General features: G+C 52.4%; 1 protein-coding gene across 1 annotated transcript in view; it reads right to left on the reverse strand.

The window, feature by feature from the left end:
- AIFM2 (apoptosis-inducing factor, mitochondrion-associated, 2) overlaps nt 1-10,798 on the reverse strand; it is a 12,771-nt gene extending 1,973 nt beyond the window's left edge. Inside the window, exons 1-8 of the mRNA XM_008593913.1 lie at nt 10,621-10,798; nt 10,121-10,236; nt 7,883-8,002; nt 7,315-7,407; nt 4,331-4,439; nt 3,168-3,320; nt 352-555; nt 3-41 (exon numbers count right to left, since the gene is read on the reverse strand). Coding sequence (XP_008592135.1) covers nt 3-41; nt 352-555; nt 3,168-3,320; nt 4,331-4,439; nt 7,315-7,407; nt 7,883-8,002; nt 10,121-10,236; nt 10,621-10,798 — 1,012 coding nt within the window. The remainder of the gene's footprint in view (nt 1-2; nt 42-351; nt 556-3,167; nt 3,321-4,330; nt 4,440-7,314; nt 7,408-7,882; nt 8,003-10,120; nt 10,237-10,620) is intronic.
- Between the last annotated feature and the right edge of the window lie 6,706 nt (nt 10,799-17,504).

Here is a 17,504-nt window from a genome sequence, read left to right on the forward strand (position 1 = left end):
GCCATCATTTCTCCCCATGGACAGGAGGAACGTCAGTGCACCTGTGGAGCAAAGACACATGTGCAAACCAGGGTCCTGCTTAACCATCGTGCGCCTGCACCTCCCAGAGTGCAAACCTTTGCTGGACACAGGGCGGGGAAATGTGTGAGAATTTTAGGAAGGTGGGTGATTTTTTTTTTCTTTTTTTAATATGTTATTTCTCCTGATTTATTTTTAAAGAGCTCTAGAGGGATGTTTCTGTCACCCGCTTTGAAACTTTGTTCAAGTGGTCGGTCATCTGATAGCCCAAAAAGGCCTCCGCCATGTCTAACCCCAATTCTCTTGAAACTGAAATACACAGGCTTCCCCTACCTGGCTTGTAGGCCTTGAGGGGCCTCTGTTTCACGGAGTTGATGATGTTGGCCACAGCCACATTGGCATGGAGGCCGGCGTGATAGGCCATCTTGGGCTCCTTCACATTGGCACAGTCTCCGATGGCGTAAACATTGCTGTAACCCTCCACCTGGAGGTGCTCATTCACCCTCAGAGCACCATTGCTGGCCAGTCTGCTCTCTGCTGGGCAAACAACACCAAAACCAAGACACTGAGCTGCCAGGCTAGGCAGCCACCGGCATGGTGAGAGCAATGTCTAGCTGCACGTCAAGTCATCTCCAAAGGCTCGTGCTTAAGGGGCGGTCCTTCCCCCCTAATTTATTCCTGCCCAAAGTCCCCACCTCTGACCTCTTCCTGCAAAGGCAAGGTTACTGATCCCTGGGGGGAATCAGGTCAGAACACCAGCAGGCCTCCTTTTATAAAATGCATATAACTCTTAAAAAATTATAATGATTAGCCAAGTCTTAGATTTCCTTTTGAATGCCATCATTGATCTGATTTTTAAAATAAATGCCAGGCATTAATAAATGTTAAACTGCTTTTGTTAAGGGACTTAGAACTTATTTTTGAAAATACAACATGAGGACAATTAGGAGTTGAAATCTGGGATCTCTGTCCATTATAAGCCCTCAGTCCCACCCCCCTGCATGGCCTGACTGACTTCTTCTGAGATTGGATAATGACCTCCTTTTGGACACAAGGCAGGAGGTCTGTGTTGGGGAAGGTACTCGGGAATAAATGACGGAGACCTGGGGACAGAAAGCAACCACAGGGCCTGGCCACTGAGTCTCCTGCTCACACATGGAGACTTAAACACATGTCAGTCCACCTCCCCCTCCTCCAGTTAGTTAAATAAATGTTGAGCTTTAAGAAATGAGGCCACATTATCGTCCCCACTCCCCAAATGGTTGTTCCAAGTTCAAGTGGACAAATGTTTGGATCTGGGTTTAGGGAGAGCAGTGCACCTGTGCATACAGAAAGGCCTGGCCCCAGGCTTCCTCTGCGTCTGTGTGAGAAGGAAAGAAACAAAATGGATCTTTCTCCTCTCCCTGAAACCTGTTCCCACCTCTTACTCATAGGAGCAGCCCTAATTTCAGAAGATTCTGGACACCGTGGCCACCTTGAGCTAAGCCATCCTTGCAGCTGAGTAAGGCACAGCAAGAGTTTAAACCTGAATTTAAAGTTCAATGCCACAATTCAGAAGTAAGCAAGTGCGCTGCCGGGATGAAGCGGGAAGGCAGGGAGCTGTTGCCTCCTGGGAGCGGGGACTGCAGGACGGTCTCAGGGAGCGCTGGAAAGTGAGGAGGTAGCCCGGGGAGGCGAACATGGCTCGGCCACCTGCTTACCAAACGCGCCGCGGTAGGCAGAGCTGTTGATCTTGACACCGTTGCAGAGAATCACCAGGTTGGTGGCCACCTCCGTGCCTTTGTCAGTCAGCACCTTGATGTACTCTCGATACTCACTGAGAGGCAGCTCCTCCAGGTTGCTCACCCGCTCACCTGCCAAGAGGGTTCCATGACCAGGAGGTTGGCAGACGGTGGCTACCTCACTGAGGCTGGGACCAAAGCCACGGCCGACCCTGTGGAAGGCCTGGATTGCTGTGGCCCAGCGAGGCCATTACTCCACTGCAGACGTACCCCTCTCAGTCCACTCTACTGCCCCGAGAAGCACAGTGTGGACATCTGACCCCAAGGGATCCAACTGGAGGAAAGTTCCAAGAAGCCACTGAAGGGAAGGGGAGCTGAGTTTCTCAAGAAGTTCTGGGAAAAGCATTCAAAGCTATTCACCAGAAGACCTCAAACATGCCTCTGAATGCCAGCTATACCCTCCTAACTGGGCAGGAGACCAGGTACTCCTCTGACAAAGGACAAAGCCAGAGAAGACAGAGAAGCCAGCTCACCATCCTCATGGCCCAAAGCAGAAGTGGTAAGAGTCCTCCCCACCCAGCTACCAAATGGAGGCTGTGATAGCCATGAGAGAAGCTCCCAGAACAGACACTTCACTCCCTCCCTGCAAAAATGGGGGGGGGGGGGGTTTGGGNCCAAGTTCAAGTGGACAAATGTTTGGATCTGGGTTTAGGGAGAGCAGTGCACCTGTGCATAGAGAAAGGCCTGGCCCCAGGCTTCCTCTGCGTCTGTGTGAGAAGGAAAGAAACAAAATGGATCTTTCTCCTCTCCCTGAAACCTGTTCCCACCTCTTAGCCATAGGAGCAGCCCTAATTTCAGAAGATTCTGGTCACCGTGGCCACCTTGAGCTAAGCCATCCTTGCAGCTGAGTAAGGCACAGCAAGAGTTTAAACCTGAATTTAAAGTTCAATGCCACAATTCAGAAGTAAGCAAGTGCGCTGCCGGGATGAAGCGGGAAGGCAGGGAGCTGTTGCCTCCTGGGAGCGGGGACTGCAGGACGGTCTCAGGGAGCGCTGGCAGAAAGGCCTGGCCCCAGGCTTCCTCTGCGTCTGTGTGAGAAGGAAAGAAACAAAATGGATCTTTCTCCTCTCCCTGAAACCTGTTCCCACCTCTTACTCATAGGAGCAGCCCTAATTTCAGAAGATTCTGGACACCGTGGCCACCTTGAGCTAAGCCATCCTTGCAGCTGAGTAAGGCACAGCAAGAGTTTAAACCTGAATTTAAAGTTCAATGCCACAATTCAGAAGTAAGCAAGTGCGCTGCCGGGATGAAGCGGGAAGGCAGGGAGCTGTTGCCTCCTGGGAGCGGGGACTGCAGGACGGTCTCAGGGAGCGCTGGAAAGTGAGGAGGTAGCCCGGGGAGGCGAACATGGCTCGGCCACCTGCTTACCAAACGCGCCGCGGTAGGCAGAGCTGTTGATCTTGACACCGTTGCAGAGAATCACCAGGTTGGTGGCCACCTCCGTGCCTTTGTCAGTCAGCACCTTGATGTACTCTCGATACTCACTGAGAGGCAGCTCCTCCAGGTTGCTCACCCGCTCACCTGCCAAGAGGGTTCCATGACCAGGAGGTTGGCAGACGGTGGCTACCTCACTGAGGCTGGGACCAAAGCCACGGCCGACCCTGTGGAAGGCCTGGATTGCTGTGGCCCAGCGAGGCCATTACTCCACTGCAGACGTACCCCTCTCAGTCCACTCTACTGCCGCGAGAAGCACAGTGTGGACATCTGACCCCAAGGGATCCAACTGGAGGAAAGTTCCAAGAAGCCACTGAAGGGAAGGGGAGCTGAGTTTCCCAAGAAGTTCTGGGAAAAGCTATTCAAAGCTATTCACCAGAAGACCTCAAACATGCCTCTGAATGCCAGCTATACCCGCCTAACTAGGCAGGAGACCAGGTACTCCTCTGACAAAGGACAAAGCCAGAGAAGACAGAGAAGCCAGCTCGCCATCCTCATGGCCCAAAGCAGAGGTGGGAAGAGTCCTCCCCACCCAGCTACCAAATGGAGGCTGTGATAGCCATGAGAGAAGCTCCCAGAGCAGACACTTCACTCCCTCCCTGCAAAAATGGGGGGTTGAGGCCCAGAATAGTCAAGTGTGGGGGTCACACCATTGGGATTAGAGCCCCACTCTCTAACATGCTGGGTGGTTCCCTTCCCTCCTGCTCAGCACAAAAGCCACACTCCTCACTACTTTCAAAATGCACCAAAAACCTATGCCCTCTACCACAGAGATACCATAATGCAGGGCAAATCCTTTAGTGCACTTTTTAAAAAATGTATTCTGCAAATAGGCACCCCACCATCTGCACTGTGCCCAAAGCAGCAGCAGGACATGGCTGCCTCCATGGCATGGAAATCCTGTCAGCACTGGGTCCTGCCCGAGGACAGAAACGACCTCTGGCTGGACAGCAAGACTGCTTCCAGGGGCTTCATGCTCAACCCAGGACACAGTGGGAGAGACAGCCCAGGGTGGGCCACGGCACCTTCCCACTGGAGGCAGTGACACCTCTCACCAGGCCAGGGAGGGGTGGGGAGGGAGGGAACATCCCACATACTCAGCAGCAGCTGCACACCCTTCCGCAGGAGGATCTCCTTCACTTCCTGCCGGACGCAAGGCAGGAGCTCCTTGTCAGCCAGGGGCACTTGGGAGTGAATGAGAGTGACCTGGGGACAAAAAGACCACAGGGACTGAGAAGGAGCCCCTATATCTCCAACTCACAGGAACACCCACCTCCTCCCCTACCTCCAGTGAACAGATGAGGAAACTGAGGCCCTAGAGCAGTAATTTGCCCAAAGCTGGAATCAGTAAGTGGCGAGCTGGGCTTGAGCCCACACCTCCGGGTGGACTCTTTTAGCACCAGCCTGCCACCCTGGGCCAGAGGACTGGCAGTACACCAAAGCTCCATGGCCCATGCCTCCCCTAGGGCCACTTTGAGCACTTATAATTATACAATCTATATAGGAGCCATTAACATTCCAGGTATGAATCAGGCTGTCGGCGTTAAAGCTGGCTCTAAAATTCACACCTCCAGGCAGGTCTACCTGCTGTTGGGGTCATCAGACGGAACCGGGAGGCAGCTGTGATCGTGTTCAAAGCCTGGGCTGTGAAATAAGACTCCCTGGGCTGAAATCCCATCTCCGACACTCACTCGGACACCTCCCGAAGACTCACTAAGATGGGCATGAGTTCCACTTGCAGGAATGTTGTAATGATGGATGAGAAAATATGTATAAAGTATGTAACTCAGCACAAATTAAGTCCTTAATAAAGGGTGGCTGCTCTTGTTTGTCTAATTGTAAACATATGGTAGTACACTGAGTTATTTGATCTTATTTACTACCTGATAAAGCTTGGACATGTTGTCCCTGCCAAAACTCACGTGGAAATCTGATCCCCAATGTGGCAGTGTTGGGAGCTGTTTGAGTCATGGGGGTGGATCCCTCATGAATGGATTAATGCTCTCCCTGGGTGCAGGGGGCCTGAGTGAGATCCCACTCTATTAGTTCCCACGAGAGCTGATTATTTAAAGGACCCTGGCACTTTCTCTCTCTCTTGCTTCCTCTCGCCATGTGATCTGCTTGTACCCGCCGGCTGCTGCCACTTTCCACCATGAGTAGAAGCAGCCTGAGGCCATGCCAGATGCAGCTGTCCCAGAATCGTAAGCCAAATAAACCTCTTTTCCTTATAAATTACTCAGTCTCAGGTATTCTGTTATAGCAACAAAAAATGGACTAATACACTACCTCCAACTGGTCTTTACCCCGGTGAAATAAGAAGAAATATAAATACTGGTCTCTGCCCCCGGTTTCTTCCAAAGAGCTCTTAAAACCCTTATAAATAGGGGTGCTAGGAAAATCATTTATTCTATTTGGTCTTTTCCCCCGTTCCTGACACAGTGCTCCTAAGAACTTGTAACTTCATGAGTGATAGGAGCGTGTGACACAGAGCTCCTAAATCCCCTGGAATTTCCTGGATAAGAGCATCTTTTTTTCTTAGGAGGTGACTCTTGGTGGGTTCCGGGATGGGGGCTTGTCACCAGAAACACCAGGCCATGATTAGAAGTTGGAACTTTCAGCTCAACACCATCCTCCAGGGATGGGAGAGGGGATGGAGACGGAGTTATATATCATGCCTACGTGAGGAAGCCTCCATAAAAATCCCTCAAGTACAGGGTCCAGAGAGCTTCCAGGTCAGTGAATATGTCCATATGCCACGAGGGTCATGAACCCACCTCCACAGGGACAGGCCTTCCAGACCTCATCCAGGGTACCTCTTCATCTGGCTGTTCATTTGCATCTTTTAAAATATCCTTCGTAATACATCAGTAATAGTAAGTAAACTATTTTCCTGGGTTCTGTGAGTTGCTCTGGCAAATTTTCAAACCCAAAGAAGGGGTCATGAGAACTTCTAATTGGTAGCCAAGTCAGACAGAAGTTTCAACTGGTGTCTGAAGTGAAGGCAATCTCATGGGACTAGGCCCTTAATCTGTGGGGTCTGCGCTAACTCTGGTTAGTGTCAGAATTAAATTGAATTATAGGACACCCAGCTGGTGTTGGAGAACTGACCAGTGTGGGGAAAAACCCACACATCTGGTCACAGAAGTGTTGAGTGAGTGTTCAGAAAAAAGTTTGGTTTTTCCCTAGATGGCCCTCATAAATCAAAATGAATAAATTACATCTATCATTCATAATAATTTCCAACAATTTGTCAGAGAATAGCCATACAAATATAAATTAACTCATATTGATCATTCTTTTCAAAACCAACCTGCCTATCCCTAGAGAAAAAAGAACCATCCACAGGCTTGCGGGGCTCTCAGAAGCTGAGCTAGCATGGGCCTTAAGCACGCTCTTGCCTAGAGGCCCTGTAATTACAAGCATCACTCAGGCCTGGCCAGCGTGCCAAGGTGTTCTCTTTCTCTCCAGGCACCAGACAAGTTCTCGATCTCTCCAGCATTAGAAGGGAACAGGGCAGGCTGATGCCACCCTCCCATGGGCAGAGGCCAGTGCTGGCCAGTCACTCCCCAGCGTGGGTAGTCAAGGGCCACACCGCAGGCTCCCCCACTGCCACAGGGTGTGGACCACAGTGTGGCTGTCCAGGGTAAGGACTACTGTAGCAGACAAAGGGACCAAAAAGCCAACTGAGGTGTCTTTGTCCAAGCTGGCTGTCAACAAGAAAAGATTATCAAAGTCCATATTTATATCACAAAGACCTGAATTCTGAAGGGAACACGGGAGTTCAACTTTTGTAAGGTATCTCCCCTGGGCATGATGCTGCTGGTTAATCCAGAGGGCAGGACCTCTTACTGAATGAGGACACACCCAGAGCAGCTCCATAATGTCAGGTGCTGTGGGATCCTGGCTCTCTGGGGAAAATTCCCTGCAGAATCGCACGTTAGCACAAGATGAGAAACACACACTCCTGGTTTATGTGAGTGGAGCTGCAGCCTTCCAGGCCCTGAGCAAATTCCTGATGTTCCTTAGACAATGCAGAAAGAAGCTGACCACTCAGAGTCCAAAGCTAAGGCAGCCCGCCCACCTCTTTCTCGGGATATTCTGTTTTAATCTCTGCAGCCATCTCCACTCCCGCAGAGCCTCCTCCCACCACCACGATGAACTGTGAGCGCTGGACCTGGAGAAGGAGGAAACAAAAGACACACGTCCACACCCATCCCTGCCTGGTCTTCAGCCTACCGGGAGGGTGCCTCAGCCAAAGATGGGCTGAGAACCCCCCCCAAATCAGGTTCAAATGTGCTTCCTCCTACCCACCTCGCAGGATCGCTGTGAAAACTGACTGAGATCACAGCCTGCTCTACACACTGGGAAGCGCTGCACCTAAGGGAGGGGATGTGAGCATGCAAAGCCCCACAGAGCCTAATCGGGGGCAGACCAAGTGCAATATGGGCAGGTCTAGGATGCTCAGGTGCAGGCTCCAGGGACAGGCCCAAGCTCTCCTCCTGGAAGTCTCTTCCTAGTAACTCTCCAACTCCACGGCTGCTGACAGCAGCTCTGAAGTCCTCCCTGGCCTCCCTGATGCAGCCCCAGGCATCAGCACAGCTGTCCTCGGGTCTGCCTCACCACCTGGCACCTGCCAGCAGACAGCTCACCTGCTGCACCATGTCCTCATAGGCCTGGATGGCAGCCTGCTGGCTGGAAACCTCATTAAACTTGCCCGGGAAGGGTCCGGTGCTGCCTGTGGCCAGGATAAGATGTGAGAAGGGCAGGGCCTGTGAGGAACAAGAAAAAGAAAGATGAGGGCAGGACAGGGCGGCGGAGGCCTGGGCTTCTGCATCCAACACCAGGCGCTCACCGGCCAAGGAGCACCAGGCAGAGGAGGCCCTCTGGACACACCGAGGCAGCCCTCAGTTGAGGGGAGCAAAATCGCCGAACTGGCTGGCCCAAGGGATAGCACTAGAAGTGGGGGGAGCATCTCAGGAAGCAGATTTCACCAGCACCATCCACCTTGGAAACAGGAGAGCTGAGCTCCCGCAGCAGGAGGCAGGTCAGCAAGAAACAGAGGCTCACGGGGAAGAAGAGCATTCTAGCTTCCAACGCGGAGTTAGGTGACAGGCCCCACTCCTACCCTCACCAAAGAAAAAAAAGAAAGAAAGAAAGGAAAGGAAATCATGTTTGTAGCCTAAATATATAAAGTTGACAAAAACAAGCTGCTCCAATGGGAGGGTCGGCCCCCAGGTCCCCCTTAGAGCCCCAAGATGCCTTAATGGACTCTTCCAGGGCTCTGAAAAGCACGGCCCAAACCTCAGGACTAGGAGACACTTGGTAATCTTTCCAGCCAGGAGACTCTCCAGCCCTAAAAGTAACTTACAGACAATTGGTTCACACTAAATCACATACTCATTGAGCAGAGAAATTGTGTCTTTTTTAATCCCCCCTTAGCATCAAGTACTGAGTCAGGGGCAAGGCTGGAGGGGACCCTCCATCCAGTGCGTGGGCTGGTGGCAGATCATTGATGGAGCTCAAGTCATTGCAGGTATATACCAGGCACCGAGCTACATACACCAGGGTAAGGAATACCAAGACAAGGGAAGGGAAGCCTCTACCCTCAGTGACTTCCCAATCCAGGGGACGTGGGATCATGTTTGTGCCTATCTGTTGATTCTAGACAGTGAGAAAGGCCCCCTCTGGGCCAGCCACACCTGGGATTCATTTGGGACACTGGCGTTCAGAGCGTGGGCTCTGGGGTGACATTGCCTGGGTTCAAATCCTGGCTTAGTCTCTTGCCAGCTGTGGGATCTCAGGCAAGCCACTCTGTAAAACCTACCTCATAGAGTCACGGTGAACATTATATGAGATTTATGTAAAGGCTTGGGACAGTGTCTGGCATACAGGAAAGACTCAAGAAATATGTATCACCATGTTCTTGTGGTTGCTATGGTTGCTGGAGTGAGCAAGACTGAAGCCATGTTAGGACCTAAAACCACATGGGTTCTAAAAGATGTTAAAAGGACACAGCTTTTTCCTTGGCATGCATTTCTTTGAGTGCCCTGTTTTCCCATGCTTATTTCATATTTTGAACTTTGGTTATGGGGCAAGATGACATTATTTACATGAACGTAACATTGTTTTCCAGCCAGCCTGGAGTTGCAGACTTACGCGTACTATCCAGACCCTGGGAAACCAAGGAAGACATCAGTAAAGCTATGCTGATCCCACCCCTCCAGCAGGACCCTGAGATAAGAGCAAGAACAGTAGCAGAAACCAGACAAAGTCTTGGCAAGACCTTGCACCTGGCTCCTTGCATCGAGACCCCATGACTCACCTCCCCCTCCCCCCTGCTTTTCACTTCCCAGGTTCCATTCCCTCAGCCCCCTCTTAAAAAAACTCTGAGTAGGGGCCGGCCCGTGGCTCACTTGGTAGAGTGCGGTGCTGATAACACCAAGGCCACGGGTTCGGATCCTATATAGGGATGGCCGGTTTGCTCACTGGCTGAGCGTGGTGCTGACAACACCAAGCCAAGGGTTGAGATCCCCTTACCGGTCATCTTTTAAAAAAAAAAAAAAAAACTCTGAGTAAATCTGAGTCTTGGAGACGGCTTCAGCCTGGCCAGTCTCCTCCAGGTTTACAGGAGGCATGGGTTAGCCTAACATCTCTCCGCAGGTCACTGGTGTTCCTAAATAGAAGCTGACTTCCATTTTCACCATTTGACTTTTGAGTGGTTTGCTTTTGAAAGGGGGCAGGCCCAATAACATGGTCAAGCCTTTGTTTATGAAGAATCTGCTATCCGCCCAGCACCAAATGGGGTTTAGGGGTCCCAGACCCCGCCCAGGTCCCCCAGAGGGTTCCTTGAAGCCAGCTGATGGTCAGGTCAGCCCCACCAGGCTCACCTCGCCATCCTGCAGCAGCACTGTCTGGTTCTTCAGGTCTATCCCGACCACCAGGCCCTGCCGGAAGTTGTCCTTGAAGGTCACCGAGTAGGAAATGAATGTCTTCTTGGCAAACCCTGGGGAACAGACACAGAAGAGGTCACAGTGTGGATCCGGGCTGTCCACAGGAAGCCAGAGTAACTCAGAACCTTTCCTGAGCTGCATACCAACAGGGGCACCCTCCACCAAAAAGCTGAGCCAGTGAGCATATCTGGGGTACCCACTACCCCCTAAAGGCCAATCTGGGCTTCAGGTCCTGAGAAAAGCTCAGCTCTTACTTCTGGGGCCCCATTATGTAGCTGCTCAACAGCAGTGACCTTGAGATTCTCCGGGACTTGTCTAATGTTGGAATTTAGGCACCTTGCCCTGAGTGCAGAAAACCAGCCTTAGCCCTGACATCATGCCCCACAGTGGTGACAAAACCACTCTCACAAAGACAGCCCCGAAAAGAAGCACATTACCACTCTCCACGGAGGCCCGGAGAGCTGCCACGTTGTGGTGGAAGGAGTCCTTCATGTCCACCAGCACAAAGGGGACATTCAGCGCCTGCAGCCGGCTGGCGGCTGCAATCCCGCCGAAGCCACCACCCACGATCACCACGTGCAGAGCTCCCGTGTCCACTGATACCTGGGACCCCATCTCAAATCAGGCACTACTGGGATGGGAGAGAAAACCACATCAGAGGCAGGGGGCCGGGAGGGTAGGAGTGGGCCCACGGCAGGAGAGGCCTTGAATGCCGTCAACTGACCTTTTTTAAGTGAAGTAAATCTCTGCTTAATTTTGTAAGCTTTGAATTAAATTCAGAAGGAACAAGGTATATCCTGCTTCCTCCCCAGGTCCCAACTACCCACTTCCCTTCTCCAGCGGCATCCACTACAACAAAGTTTATATCAATCCTTCCAGAAATATTCTACGCACCTAGAATCATGATTATTTTCTGCACACATTGAACATTCTGCACCTCTTTAAAAACTCAATATATTTCATCAAAGACTTCTGAAGAGGGGAGTAATGTTCACTCAACAACATATATTTATTGACCTCCTACTCTGTGACATGCTTTGCACTGTGGATCCTGAAATTAGACAGACAGATATGGCCCCTGCCTTTATAAAGGCAGAGCTTACAAAGTCAAAGGACCAGGTGGATAATGTGAGAAAGCTGGGCAGGGGTACAACAACAAGAAATGATGGGCACACCTGTGAGGAGCTGACACCACAGGCCACAACTAAAGGAACAAAAAAAAATTTTTTTTTTTTTTTTTAAAAGATGACCGGTAAGGGGATCTTAACCCTTGACTTGGTGTTGTCAGCACCACGCTCAGCCAGTGAGTGAACCGGCCATCCCTATGTGGGATCCGAACCCGGGGCCTTGGTGTTATCAGCACCGCACTCTCCCGAGTGAGCCACGGGCCAGCCCCCCCAAAAATTTCTTAAACACTGCCACCAGATTCTGCTCAGCTCACAGGTCACCAACTCGAGTCCCATGTCTAAGGAGGCCAATTAACAGGTTATGGCAAGCACCCTGCAAAATAGGATGTTGCTGTGGTTTGAATGCATCCCCCAAAAGCATGTATTACAAATTGAATCCCCAATGCAACAGTGCTGGGAGGTGGAACCTAACGGGCAGGGTTTGGGTCATGCAGGCTCCACCCTCATGAATGGATTAGTGCTGTTATAAAAGGGCTTGAGGCTGGGAGTTCCATCTCTTGCTCTCACACCCTCTCTTTTGCTGTCCACCAGGGGATAATGGGCAACAAGGCCCCAACCAGATGCCGCCCCTTGATCTTGGACTGCTCAGCCACCAGAACAATTAGCCAATAAATTTCTGTTCGTCACAAATTGTCCCGTCTGGCATTCTGTTATAGCAGCACTAAATGAACTGAGACAGATATGGTGTGAACTAAGGCCGTGACAGTAGGTGGAGGGGGATCTGTGGTAGGCAGGTCATTCCAATAAAAGGGCCTGGGACACTGGGGTACCTCCCTCAAGAGATGGGGACAGTAAGAAAGGTCTCTTGATGAGGAAGAGAGTCGGGAGAAATGCTACCGTGCAGACTCCAGTGAGAAGTGAGTGCAGGGCCTCCCAGGGACAGGGGAGCAGTCATCCGAGGAGGGCGTCTGCAGACGCTGGAAGGCCCGGTCTGCAGGCCAAGCTCGTCCCAGGCTCATGCTCACCCATGGACCAGAGCAGCCTGACCAGCTCCCAGCAAACTGATAACAAACCTTGAGTTTGAGTCTCTGAGGAGCTAAAATTCAAGAACCCTTGGCCCAGAGCTGGAAGCTGAGGACATCAGAGCAGAGGAAAGCACTGGGTGGGATGCTGAACTGCTGAGCACAGAGGTGAAATGGGAGAGTAGCAAAGTTGCCTGGGCTCCCCCAGCCAACCTGGGAGGCTGGGAGACAGGGTCACCTGGTGCATCCCAGAGGACAGAGGCTGGCCTGGGAGTGCAGCCTTGTCTCTAGCCCAGCTGAACCCCAGAGAAGTTCGCTTACGATATGTGCCACACTGCCCACCCAAGGAGCAACCTTGACTGCGTCTGAGACCTTGAGAGCAGTGGAGAGGTTGTTGGGGGACGCTGGCTCGGGGCTACAGGCAATCATACCACCCCTGGCCTGTGCCAAGCCCTAAGGGGAGGCAGTAATAGACCAGCTGCCGGGGGAGATGCTAAGGAAAGAAGCAAAGTTCACCCTGCACAGAAAGCAGCAAGAGAGGCCCGACAGCTGCTGTGGGCTTCAGGGAGAGGGTGGTTAACAGTGGGGGGATGTGTCAGGGTGTTGAGGAAGGAGGAAGTGGACTCAAGTCAACTTTGAAGGACAGCAAGCTGCTGGACGGCTTGGGGTGCAAGTGTGTTCCAGCCCATCTGGAACAGTCTTGGGCAGTACTGAAGGCAGCTGGAAGGTCACCTCTCTGTCCTGATTGTCTGTGTGGCCTGGGGCACAACCCCTTCCCTCTCTTTCCTAGGCTGGTAGGAGACTATTAGGCCTGACCAGCTCTGACACCCTGAGATGTCCTTGTAGGCAGAGGTTTCTAAGACATGGTAGCCCCTAAGATGGTCCCCAAATCTTCCCACACTACCTGTTTTCCCAAAGGGCAATCCCTTGCCTCGCCCAACTAGGCACATCCCACATGAAGCCAAATTGCTTCTTTGGAACTTTCAATGGGGTCTGGGGCCTGAGCGCACAGCCTGGCCCAGCAGGGGCACGAGTGTAGGGCNGTGTGGCCTGGGGCACAACCCCTTCCCTCTCTTTCCTAGGATGGTAGGAGACTATTAGGCCCGACCAGCTCTGACACCCTGAGATTTCCTTGTAGGCCGAGGTTTCTAAGACATGGTAGCCCCCAAGATGGTCCCCAAATCTTCCCACACTTACAGGCAAAGACAAAATTACTCCAGGACCCCAATTACTGTACTCATTAGTGCTCAAATGCCCACTGCCTATCTTCTCCCTTGGGGGAGAGAGGTACAGAGGGAGGGAGGGTAGATCTGGCACAGGGGATTGGGGGGGATTTAAAGTTGTTTCTCATTGGCCAAATGGTCCCCAACACATTGAGGCTTAAATATTCTACCTGTTNGGATCCGAACCCGGGGCCTTGGTGTTATCAGCACCGCACTCTCCCGAGTGAGCCACGGGCCAGCCCCCCCAAAAATTTCTTAAACACTGCCACCAGATTCTGCTCAGCTCACAGGTCACCAACTCGAGTCCCATGTCTAAGGAGGCCAATTAACAGGTTATGGCAAGCACCCTGCAAAATAGGATGTTGCTGTGGTTTGAATGCATCCCCCAAAAGCATGTATTACAAATTGAATCCCCAATGCAACAGTGCTGGGAGGTGGAACCTAACGGGCAGGGTTTGGGTCATGCAGGCTCCACCCTCATGAATGGATTAGTGCTGTTATAAAAGGGCTTGAGGCTGGGAGTTCCATCTCTTGCTCTCACACCCTCTCTTTTGCTGTCCACCAGGGGATAATGGGCAACAAGGCCCCAACCAGATGCCGCCCCTTGATCTTGGACTGCTCAGCCACCAGAACAATTAGCCAATAAATTTCTGTTCGTCACAAATTGTCCCGTCTGGCATTCTGTTATAGCAGCACTAAATGAACTGAGACAGATATGGTGTGAACTAAGGCCGTGACAGTAGGTGGAGGGGGATCTGTGGTAGGCAGGTCATTCCAATAAAAGGGCCTGGGACACTGGGGTACCTCCCTCAAGAGATGGGGGCAGCAAGAAAGGTCTCTTGATGAGGAAGAGAGTCGGGAGAAATGCTACCGTGCAGACTCCAGTGAGAAGTGAGTGCAGGGTCTCCCAGGGACAGGGGAGCAGTCATCCGAGGAGGGCATCTGCAGACGCTGGAAGGCCCGGTCTGCAGGCCAAGCTCGTCCCAGGCTCATGCTCACCCATGGACCAGAGCAGCCTGACCAGCTCCCAGCAAACTGATAACAAACCTTGAGTTTGAGTCTCTGAGGAGCTAAAATTCAAGAACCCTTGGCCCAGAGCTGGAAGCTGAGGACATCAGAGCAGAGGAAAGCACTGGGTGGGATGCTGAACTGCTGAGCACAGAGGTGAAATGGGAGAGTAGCAAAGTTGCCTGGGCTCCCCCAGCCAACCTGGGAGGCTGGGAGACAGGGTCACCTGGTGCATCCCAGAGGACAGAGGCTGGCCTGGGAGTGCAGCCTTGTCTCTAGCCCAGCTGAACCCCAGAGAAGTTCGCTTACGATATGTGCCACACTGCCCACCCAAGGAGCAACCTTGACTGCGTCTGAGACCTTGAGAGCAGTGGAGAGGTTGTTGGGGGACGCTGGCTCGGGGCTACAGGCAATCATACCACCCCTGGCCTGTGCCAAGCCCTAAGGGGAGGCAGTAATAGACCAGCTGCCGGGGGAGATGCTAAGGAAAGAAGCAAAGTTCACCCTGCACAGAAAGCAGCAAGAGAGGCCCGACAGCTGCTGTGGGCTTCAGGGAGAGGGTGGTTAACAGTGGGGGGATGTGTCAGGGTGTTGAGGAAGGAGGAAGTGGACTCAAGTCAACTTTGAAGGACAGCAAGCTGCTGGACGGCTTGGGGTGCAAGTGTGTTCCAGCCCATCTGGAACAGTCTTGGGCAGTACTGAAGGCAGCTGGAAGGTCACCTCTCTGTCCTGATTGTCTGTGTGGCCTGGGGCACAACCCCTTCCCTCTCTTTCCTAGGATGGTAGGAGACTATTAGGCCTGACCAGCTCTGACACCCTGAGATGTCCTTGTAGGCAGAGGTTTCTAAGACATGGTAGCCCCTAAGATGGTCCCCAAATCTTCCCACACTTACAGGCAAAGACAAAATTACTCCAGGACCCCAATTACTGTACTCATTAGTGCTCAAATGCCCACTGCCTATCTCCTCCCTTGGGGGAGAGAGGTACAGAGGGAGGGAGGGTAGATCTGGCACAGGGGATTGGAGGGGATTTGAAGTTGTTTCTCATTGGCCAAATGGTCCCCAACACATTGAGGCTTAAATATTCTACCTGTTTCACAGATGAGGAAACTGAGCCCTTGGTAGGACTGGGACCTAGGACAAGTCTCCCAGCAGGCAGTGCCACCTTCACTATTCCTGGCCCTCAGAAGGGTGATCCAGAGCTGATCCTGAGTGTTTGTCAGGCTGAATCTGCCAGCTGGACCAGAAGGAGAAAGTCTCCTGGGGGCCAGAACCCAAGAGGACCCACAGGCCCAGCCAGAGTTAGGAGTAGACTGGAGGAGCTGAGCAGGGCCTGGGCATGTGGGAAGCAATGAGGTGGGCTACAGGTGGGGCGTGCTTCACTCGCCCCTTCAGCATGGGCCCCTCTGTGCTGGCCCTGCCCTTGGGGCTGGCAGCCAGTCATGAGGTCAGGACAACATCCAGAAAGCCCCACTTTCCAAGTTGGCTGGGCACAGGCCCTGAGGGGCTACACAGCTTGCTGGAGACAGGGGGTCCACTCTGGGTCAGGTCACACTGGACCACCCAAGAAAGCTCAAGAACATCCTTGAAAAAAAGCTGGTGTCAGGGGCCTCCCTGGCAGAGGGAACAATTTAGGCCAGAGGCCTCGTGACAGGAAGAGAACAGGTGGGAGGGGTTTGGGGCATTGTGTGGCAGATGGTGGGGAGGCCAGGAGGGCAGGTGACAGGCACCAGCACAGATGGGGGCTGCCATGCCAGGGCAGCTTTCACAGCCAGGTGGGCGTTCAACCTATCCTGGGCCCCTCATGGGGTCTTCTTCCTGGGAAAAGAGAAAGCCCAGCCACTCCAGGGCAGGCCTGATGGGCAGTGAATTGGCCAAGGAGTTGGGCCCTTGATCCTCCAGCCCGCAGGATCATCACCCTGTTTTCCCAAAGGGCAATCCCTTGCCTCGCCCAACTAGGCACATCCCACATGAAGCCAAATTGCTTCTTTGGAATTTTCAATGGGGTCTGGGGCCTGAGCGCACAGCCTGGCCCAGCAGGGGCACGAGTGTAGGGCNTTTCAATGGGGTCTGGGGCCTGAGCGCACAGCCTGGCCCAGCAGGGGCACGAGTGTAGGGCCAGGGAGGGGAGGCACTTCCACACTCGGGCTGCCTGGCGTCCCTCCTGGAATTTGCTCTTTTCATTCCTCTCTCCTCTACTGACCTCTGCCACCCTCACTTGGGGAATGCGGAGGCCAGTGACTCTCCAACAGATCAACCCTTCCTCCTTGGCAGCCCTTTGCCCAACACTCTTGGACATGCTGACTTTCCTTGGCTCTTCCAGTGTTAGTTCTTGCCTGGCCCCTGAGGACAGCCAGACCCCCCTCTGCTTTGCCATGTCCAGACACCTAAACTGAGGGCTTGAGCCAGGGAGCTGCATTTCTAGCCACATACCATATAGGTGCTCAAAATGCATGTGCAGAATTAATAGGTATTCAATTAAGTGTTCTAACATAGCAGGAGTGCTAGGCAAGAAACCTCAATCGATGGGAGAATCCATCAATCAACAAAAACCAGCACCAGTGGGAGAACACAGGATAAACTATGATACACCCATACAGTGGAATATTCTGTAGCCATTTGTCTTGGGCTGAATGTTCCCCCCAAATTTAATCCACACTGTGACTGTTGAGTGTGGGAAATTCTATTATGGGAACTAAAAGGCGGGGCATTGAAGAGGTTATTAGATTGTGGGATCATGCAGTAGTGAACGGATTAAAAATGGTGGTCATCGGCATAGTTTAGAGGGCTTTAAAAGGAGAATGAATGAGGAGGTTGGTGTCTCTCTCTGCTTCCACCATCTCGCAATGCGAGGGTTCACTGTCACCACCACCAGATATGTTCCTTGGACTTTGGAAACTGTAAGCAACGAATTTCACTTTCTTTATAAATCACCCAGTTCC

This window comes from Galeopterus variegatus, unplaced genomic scaffold (assembly GCF_000696425.1).
Source record: "Galeopterus variegatus unplaced genomic scaffold, G_variegatus-3.0.2 Scaffold9864, whole genome shotgun sequence".
Classification (NCBI taxonomy): domain Eukaryota; kingdom Metazoa; phylum Chordata; class Mammalia; order Dermoptera; family Cynocephalidae; genus Galeopterus; species Galeopterus variegatus.